The following is a 9,340-nucleotide window of genomic DNA, read 5'->3' as shown; positions in this document are numbered from 1 at the left end:
CACCACTCAAGAAGTGGATTGGCTTGTGTAATGGCATTTGTGAGAACGTACGTTCCTAGCCAAGCCTAGCCTAGCCCTAGCCTATCCATTCTACACAACCGTATATACTAGACCACATAGATTATACAAAGATACTAGCCTGGCGGATGACGGACTGGCCTACGTGTAAACTTCAATTGAATTTTTATTGGATTGTCCTCAACTTTGTCATTGGATTGGCTTAATGGGATGTCTTCACAACTGGCCTCGTGTAAATGGGCCATAACAGTCAACTGATTTGATGAAATTTGGTGTGATGATTCTACATAACATGAAGTTTTCTTGAGCCAAGTATGAAGGTCCTATACCCAACTTAAAGACCCCAAAAAAATTTCCTAAAAAGTAATATTTTTTAACCCCAATTTTGGCGATTTTTTCTATTTTTACAATAATAATCATGATTCATTCGATTTGTAACTAGTCATGTTTTGTAAAAAAAATTAATTACAAACATTTTTTTCCTCTTCCATTTTCGCCTAAAATCAACTCTTGAAAAGATACGTAATTAAATAGGAAGAAAACTATGACATTTTTCGATTTTTTTTAACATATTGTGCCGCCAAAAGTTAAGCCCACGTTTTTTTGTTATTCTAGTGATATTTGAAAGCCAAAAATCTCCGCGGATATACGATTCACCCAAATCAAAACAGATATCGCCTAGCCTAGGATACAATTTTGCAATTATAAATAATTATGAATCAATTCCTCAATTTTTTACAAAGTTTTTCGTTTTCCATTGTTTAAAAAGTTAATCAGTTCAATAATCGAGGTACTTACTAACGCAAACCAAAAAAAAAACTCACCTCTCCATCAGGTAGGCCCCCAGGGCCGGCGAGATGACCATGCTGGCCGCGAAGGTGCCGCTCACCAGGCCGTAGGCCAGCGAGCGCTCCTTCTCGTCGGTGACGTCGGCCACGTAGGCGAACACCACGCTGAAGGTGACGGCGAACACGCCGGAGATGCTGATCATGGCGAAGAACCAGAAGGTGTTGATGGTCATCAGCGGGATGGGCAGGCAGGTGAAGAAGACGGTGACGAGCAGGAACAGTTTCCTGCCGCAGACGTCGGAGAGGGCGCCCACCAGGGGGGCGCTCAGGAACGAGAGGATGCCCTTGATGCCCATGATGAGGCCGTTCATGAGGAACGTGTGGTCGGGGAAGGTGTTGTTCAGCACGGAGATGAGGGGCATCGTGAGCAGGCCCCAGGCGAAGAACTCCAGGAAGATGACGACCAGGGCGTGGTAGAGGCTGGGCTGGCCGATGCCGGACGTCTGGAAATTGCGATTACGGCTCGTTTATGGTGTTTAAGTGACAAAAACTGAGAGGAATATGGAAAAAGCTTTCATGAAATCTAGTTGGCCATGTAAATAATAATTGTAAAAGTTTATATTTATCCAGTAATAGTTTGGAAGAAACAAACCGATTTCTTAAAAAAATCTTTAAAGTGTGCTTTGTTCGGAAAACAATGGTTGCTAACCTAACACTGACGTCACAATTATAAACAATCCTCGAATGTCTTTTTGCCTTTTATAATGCAAGTGATTTACAGCGAAAGATGTAATATTTAACTGGTGACTTGTGATTTTCTAGTTGTAATAATAAAAGGAAATCTAAGTAAAACTTAATTTTGGGCATGTTGCTATTATTTCCGATGCGAAAACTTCAGGAACCGATACACATATATCCGAGAAATGCATCGTTAAGGAAATACAAGGTGTTCAAGGTCGATTTAAAAAAAATCAAATTTACTAATTGTTGCCAAATGTCTAAAGATACTTAATGAAATTTGTAAAAGTTAGCAGTTACCATCGAGGGAGCAGGTTTTGCTATGAAAAATATTATTTTTCTAGCACGTTACTGGATATTTCTGACGAGAAAATTGGTACGCCATAAAATAAAAATCAGTTTTGGGTTCTCCATTCAATTTGGAATAAAAATGTTCTATTTCGATCTTTCTGTACGACGTGACGCGACGTTTTCAAAGTGGTCTCTGAAAAACAATTGAGTAAGTACGACAAAACAACAAATTTATCTGTCAAATTAATTAGTAACTGTGTCACATTTAGCTCTCTAGTAATTTCATTTGTAATTATCGTTATTATTAGTGTTATCCTGAAAAACGCTCTTTAGTAATGAAGAATACTCAGATATTCATCTTTGGTACGCATTTTATAATGGAAATGCGGAAGCGGCACTATACAGGGTGTTTTCAAATGAAGTAGCAAAAATAGCACCAGTGAATGTAGGGCCAAAAGTAAGTAAAGTTGAAGTAAAAATACCCTCTTAAAGGAGGGGATTGAAATTTACATTTTAATTTTTTTCTTTAACATGGGGAATGCTAGAGACACGAAACTTGGTATGAGCATCCTACTAATAAAGAGACAACTATTCAATATTTGTTCGATTATTGGCGTATTTTATAAAAGGGTGAAACAGCCAACCCCACTGCAATATTTTATTAGAATTTTTTTATGAAGCAAATTATTTATTTAAAAATATTGATTGGCAAGACTGATTTATTGCGCAACTTTTTTACCTCTTGTAATGTTTCGATAAAACCGATAGTTTTCTAGTAAAAAATTAGATGCGTAATCGTTCACTAAAGGGGTTATTGCGAAAATTTGTAAAAATAAAGTAGGCGGATGTCATAACAAATAAATTGTCATTTATCATATTAATAAATTGACACTTTCTGTCAATAAGCTGGTAATTTAATAATAACACTAAGAATAATTTGCTATTAGTTAATGAAAAATATTTGATAACTTATGACTATGGGACATGCATTAGGTAAAGTTATTTATCTGAAATAAAATTTAATACAAACGAAAAACAAGAAATGCATGATTAAATTTAAAGAATATTCTTCTCTAATACATCTGTTGAGGTTATAACGCACTCGCACAAACAGTTCTTGGTTATTGCGAAGGTCATCTGCTGCCTGAAATATTCTTAAGCGTAGTTCTTCTAAGGAGGCAACAGGAGTGCCATAAACAATACTTTTTATGTGTGCCCACAAAAAGAAATCCATAGGCGTTAGGTCAGGTGACCGTGCAGGCCAACAAACAGGGGCATCGCGACCACGACCAATCCAGCGTTCGAGTAATTTAAATTTAGCCATTTTCTAACGGTAAGTGTACTATGCGCCACATCGTGCATATACCACATCACCTGACGTGTAGCGAGTTTCGTAAAGCCTTCTTTCCACCGAGGTCAATGTTTGTCTATGAGGAATCGGTCGGTTTGGATATTTTTGGCGGCATAATCTTACTGCAGCGTTACTATTTTTTCTGGATTCGAAAAACACTTGGAGCATATCGACGTATTCGTCATTGGTATAAATATTATTTGCCATATTCTGATAATAAATTAATCAATCGGTACTAATTATTGGTTGTTAGAAAGTGTCAATTTATTAATATGATAAATAATAATTTATTTGTTATGACGCCCGCCTACTTTATTTTTACAAATTTTCGCAATTACCCCTTTAGTGAACGATGACGCATCTAATTTTTTTACGAGAAAACTATCGGTTGTATCGAAAAATTACAAGAGGTAAAAAAGTTGCGCAATAAATCAGTCTTCCCAATAAATATTTTTAAATGAATAATTTGCGTCATATAAAAAATTTCTAATAAAATATTGCAATGGGGTTGACTGTTTCACTCTATAAAATACGCCAATGATCGAAAAAATATAGAAAAGTTGCCTCTTTATTAGTAGGACGCTCATACCAAGTTTCGTGTCTCTAGCATTCCCCGTGTTAAAGAAAAAAATTAAAATGTGAATTTCAATCCCCCCCCTTTAAGAGGGTATATCGCCTCAGGGGTGCAACTTTCATATATGGTATTTTTACTTCAATCCTCTTATTTTTGGCTCTACATTCACTGGTACAATTTTTGCTGCTTCATTTAAAAACATCCTGTATAGTGTGTTCAATTCCGGGAGTAATGTTTTATACAGGGTGTTTTTGAATGGAGTAGCTTAAATGATATCAGTGAATCTACATTTCAAAAGAACACGATCTGCAAAAAATCGCCTTAGTAAAATGTTCACCCCTGAAGAGATATGGGCTATCAAAGTTTCCAAAAAAATTATGAAAATTGGCTGTAATTTGAAAACCGAACGAGGTACAAATAACAAATTTTTTACAGGTTGTTTACTAATACAGATGCGAGTTTTCAACTATTTTTCGAAAATTTTAACCCCTCGAAAGGGGTTGAAATAACCACCCCTCAAGCCATTTTTTGCCATAACTTTTATATTTCGTAAAAACTCGATATCCAAAAATACGCATTAGATAAACTGGTTCTTTTAGAAACTTTTACCTCTCTAGCAATTTTCCTTTAAAACTTTTCGTTTATTAATAAAAAAATAAAATGTATTACCATTCACCTCACACCGTATATGATTGCAATCAATCAAAGAAAAACTAAGTGTGCTGCTGTCATGCCAGTTGTCACAATTAACTCTTCTGTAAGTTGTCACTGTTATCAGCTAAATACTTTTTGGGTGTAAATTAACAAGAATTATGCCAAATTTTACTAATGATGAATATGTGGACATGCTACAAGTGTATTTTGAATGTCGCAAAAACTGTGCTGCGGCAACAAGAGCGTATAATGAGAGATATCCAAATCGTCAAGTTCCCCACAGACAAACTTTTTCGGCGGTAGAACGAAGACTTCGGGAAACTGGAAAAATACAGCCGCATATTGAGGGTACCGGCCGAAGACCTACTGTTCGTACTATTTATCTTGAGGATGCAGTACTTGAAGAGTTTGACGAAAATCGTCAGACTAGTACGAGAAAAACAGCAATGCACTTAAATGTGTCCCATAGTGTTGTTTGGAATATTGTCCATGATAATTTATTATATCCTTTTCACCACCGGCCAGTTCAAGCTCTACTTGAACCAGACATGCATAAGCGAGTTGTTTTTTGCGAATCGTATCTTAATATTCTAAGAAATAATTTGAATTTTGCCTCAAAGATACTTTTCACAGATGAAGCAACTTTTCAAAGACATGGTTTAACCAATATGCACAATCTTCATTCCTGGGCTCATGAAAATCCTCACGAAGTATCTATGACAACATTTCAACATAATTTTAGTTTAAACATTTGGGCAGGAATTGTAGAAAATGTGCTTGTCGGCCCTTTTGTTTTACCTCATCGACTTGGTGCTGTTGAATATTTGCAGTTCTTAAATGAGCATCTACCACCACTTCTGGAGGAAGTACCATTAAATGTACGTCAGGCCATGTGGTACATGCATGACGGGGCTCCTGCTCACAGCACTGTAGTAGTTAGGCGGTGGCTTAATTTAAATTACCCGAATCGTTGGATAGGTCGCGGCAATGAGGCACCTATCTCTTGGCCTGCACGTTCTCCCGATCTAACGCCCATGGATTTTTTCTTTTGGGGACATATAAAAAGTATTGTTTATGCGACCCCAGTTGACAGTGTTGAAGAGCTACAGGAAAGAATATTCGCGGCGGCTGATGAGATTCGCAACAATCCCATAATTTTTGCTCGAGTCCGTAACAACTTTGATAAACGTGTTAGGTTGTGTTTAGAAAGAAATGGCAATTATTTTGAAAATGTCCTTTAACTAAGTTTTTTGTTTTTTCTCTTTTTGATAATAAATTATTTCTTAGTTTCGTTTTCATTGTACTTCTATTTAATAAAAGTTTCTGCGACATTCAAACAGTTATTTGTGCAACTACTGTAAAGAGTGTGTATTTGTTGTACGATGCATGAAGTTTGCAGCTCGAGACGAAGTTGAGAGCTGCAATCATGTTAAGTGCAACAAATATGCTTTTTGCACATGTTGCACGCAACATTTTTTCTACGATTGTTTTTATTTCAAATTTTATTTAACAGTATTTTACATAATATTAAAATTTTAACTGACAACTGGAAATTAATTGCGCAAATTGTCAATGTCAGACGTTAGGTACTTATGGATATGCTTAGATTAAACTTGTAATCAATATTTTTTTTGTACTACTGTAAAAAAAGTTAAACTTTTGGCACAGTAGGTAGTGCAATAAGTAGTAAATTTTGCACGATCGTAGAAAAAAACACTTGTAGCATGTCCACATATTCATCATTAGTAAAATTTGGCATAATTCTTGTTAATTTACACCCAAAAAGTATTTAGCTGATAACAGTGACAACTTACAGAAGAGTTAATTGTGACAACTGGCATGACAGCAGCACACTTAGTTTTTCTTTGATTGATTGCAATCATATACGGTGTGAGGTGAATGGTAATACATTTTATTTTTTTATTAATAAACGAAAAGTTTTAAAGGAAAATTGCTAGAGAGGTAAAAGTTTCTAAAAGAACCAGTTTATCTAATGCGTATTTTTGGATATCGAGTTTTTACGAAATATAAAAGTTATGGCAAAAAATGGCTTGAGGGGTGGTTATTTCAACCCCTTTCGAGGGGTTAAAATTTTCGAAAAATAGTTGAAAACTCGCATCTGTATTAGTAAACAACCTGTAAAAAATTTGTTATTTGTACCTCGTTCGGTTTTCAAATTACAGCCAATTTTCATATTTTTTTTGAAAACTTCGATAGCCCATATCTCTTCAGGGGTGAACATTTTACTAAGGCGATTTTTTGCAGATCGAGTTCTTTTGAAATGTAGATTCACTGGTATCATTTATGCTACTCCATTCAAAAACACCCTGTATAAGTTTTTTAATATTTACAAAATACGTTCCTGAAACCCACTTAATTCCTAATTTATAAAATGAGTGCTAGGTTTACAATACAGCAAGTAAAACTTATTTGTGTTCGTCATTCTATTGACAAAAAAAACTGACGTCAAACAAACAGGACCGTAGCAGGGGGAGCAAACAGGGCACAACTTTAAAAAATAAGAAATATATGATTTGTTTTCAAATTTCGAACTAATCATTCCGCGCGTCATCTCCCGTTCCACCTCACATTTTCGACCTTCGTACAGTCATCAGAGATAAAATAATGAATGGCAAACTCAAACAAAGCAAGGGAACAAACAGAACGGTATCATATCTTAATTACACGCACACCTGCCTAACGAACGTGACGTGAAACTATATATTCTGCATTTTTTTCCTCTCGTTTGCTCTGCCAAGACATTTTCCAAACCGCATTGCCGAGATTCCAACTAGACAACGTTTACAATCGCGGAACGACTTTAAAATATTAAATCAAGTCGCTTACGTGACAGTAGCTTCAGATGTTTTACGTTTTTGGCAGCTGTTTTCGAGCAATCAGTCACGATAGCCACGAAGCGGGCGCTTTGTTAAATTATGCACAAGTTCAAAGTAGATAGCTTTAAAAAAAATTCATTGGAAAACATTGGTACACAAAAGAAAATTGAGCGTTACACACCAACGATATTCCTTACTCAAATCGCAGGCCATCGTTCCACTTCACGGCAGACGGAAATCGACTTAGCCTTGGTTCGCATAATTCCACTTCATTAGAAAGATGATAGGGGTTCCAATCAGCTGTTAGTTTCGTGTCGAACTTTTTGCCCTTTTCGACCTCTGTTTACCACATAGTAGCAGTAAGGCCTTATTTTTTCGTTGGTTAACGCTGGTAAAAGTTTTTTTAGTCGACCCTCTAGTGAACTTTAACTAGTAATCACATCAACATTGTCAGGTTTTATCAATCAATTCCAAATATCATTATTTAGATCATCCTTTTTACATCACAAAACTTATTAAGATGTAATTTTGTATATGAATCATTTCAACAGCGAAAGTAGAGCATTTCTGTCATCAATATTAACTAAAAATGATTTAGAAATCATCAAATTCAGGAAGTTTCTCAGGGGTCTGCGTTGATACCATAAGGGAGGTGCCAATCAGCTAACAGCGTTATAGTTGACGGTTCAACGTACTCCGGTAGGTCGTTGACATACAATTTAAAAAATAATGGTCCCAGCACAGACCCCTGCGGTACCTCTATATTAATATGACACACAGAAGTGATATTATCAAATCTAATAATCGTAGATCTATTAGGCAGATAGATAATGATAATGCACTATGTAAACTAAAATTATCCTCCTAAACCCAATAAGTGTAGTCTTTCCGAAGTAAATTTAACATGTAAAAAAATTAGACCAAGAGATATTAGACTGAAGTTCGACGACGTCTTTCTCGTTTATGCCTCTGAGAGTACTGAAAGGTAAGCGAGAGACAAGTACAATAAACTAAATTTAAAAGATAGGCTGCGGGACACCTTCGTGAAAATTTAATTTTCCTTTTTCAAAAAAATAATGTGTACAGCGACGTATTTCTCACTTATGCCATGTTAGTAAGTTGAAGAGAAGTATCGATTTTATCACAAAAATTTGTTGGCATAAGTGTCGCAAGGGACCTAAAAATGGAAAACTTTGTAAGAAAATGTGAAAAATATCTTTATTTGTAGGTCTACCAATTTCTCATGAATGCCAATTAGAAATATGACATTATTATATTCGAAAAGCTCATAAAAACATTGGCATAAGTCCTACTAAGGACTAAAGAAAATAGGGCTATGGAAATGTTGCGGAAAATTTTTCGTTTTGGTCAACGTTTTTCTCGTGAATAAATTAAAGCTTATTGCAAAGAAAAAAAGTGAAACTATTAATTTTTTTAAAGGGCATAAGTCGCTGGTGAGGACTATATGCTAAAAATTTTTTGGAAAGTTGTAGGAAAATTCATGAACATTGTTACGTCTTTCTCGCTTATGCCATTTTGCATTATAAAGTCATATAAATGTAGACATAAGTCCACATTGGATTTTCATGTTGTAAGTTAATTTGAATTTTAATTTAGTCAGGTCGACAAAGTAGAAAAATAATAGAAAATTGCCACAATTTTCTCGTTTATGCCGTTTTGTACACGAGTAGAAAATATTATTAAAAGCCATTTTCAAGAGTGGCATGAATGCCACAAAATACAGTTGTATGTAAAAATTTTTAAAAAGTTTATTTCATCGCCTGCGCAATTTTCGAAATACTTATACTTACTTGCATTTAGCGTATTTTTAATTTTATAAATATAAGTAATTCATGTATTTAATGAAAGTTAATAATAAACTATTTCGGCATAAGTCCCCACATATTAGAAATGATTTTTAATTATTCTTTGAGTCATGATCAGAAAAAGAAAAATTATATAATATTGCCACAAATTTCTCGTTTGTTCGTAAATGAGTAGAGTATTTTATCACAATAGACCATACGTATTTATGAACAATATATTTAAATTTTAAAAATTAAAAATATTATATAATTTGAATTAACCG

The 9,340-nt window shown here is 34.9% G+C and overlaps 1 protein-coding gene across 1 annotated transcript in view; it reads right to left on the bottom strand.

Annotated features, from left to right (window-relative positions):
- Positions 1–9,340, bottom strand: part of LOC108904608 (hippocampus abundant transcript 1 protein) — a 39,430-nt gene that overhangs the window by 21,022 nt on the left and 9,068 nt on the right. The window contains exon 2 of the mRNA XM_018707234.2: positions 843–1,309. Coding sequence (XP_018562750.1) covers positions 843–1,309 — 467 coding nt within the window. The remainder of the gene's footprint in view (positions 1–842; positions 1,310–9,340) is intronic.

This window comes from Anoplophora glabripennis, unplaced genomic scaffold (genome assembly GCF_000390285.2).
Source record: "Anoplophora glabripennis isolate ALB-LARVAE unplaced genomic scaffold, Agla_2.0 scaffold294, whole genome shotgun sequence".
Lineage (NCBI taxonomy): Eukaryota > Metazoa > Arthropoda > Insecta > Coleoptera > Cerambycidae > Anoplophora > Anoplophora glabripennis.
The sequence above is the reverse complement of the archived record's forward strand: the minus strand, read 5'-3'. Positions and strand labels throughout refer to the sequence as shown.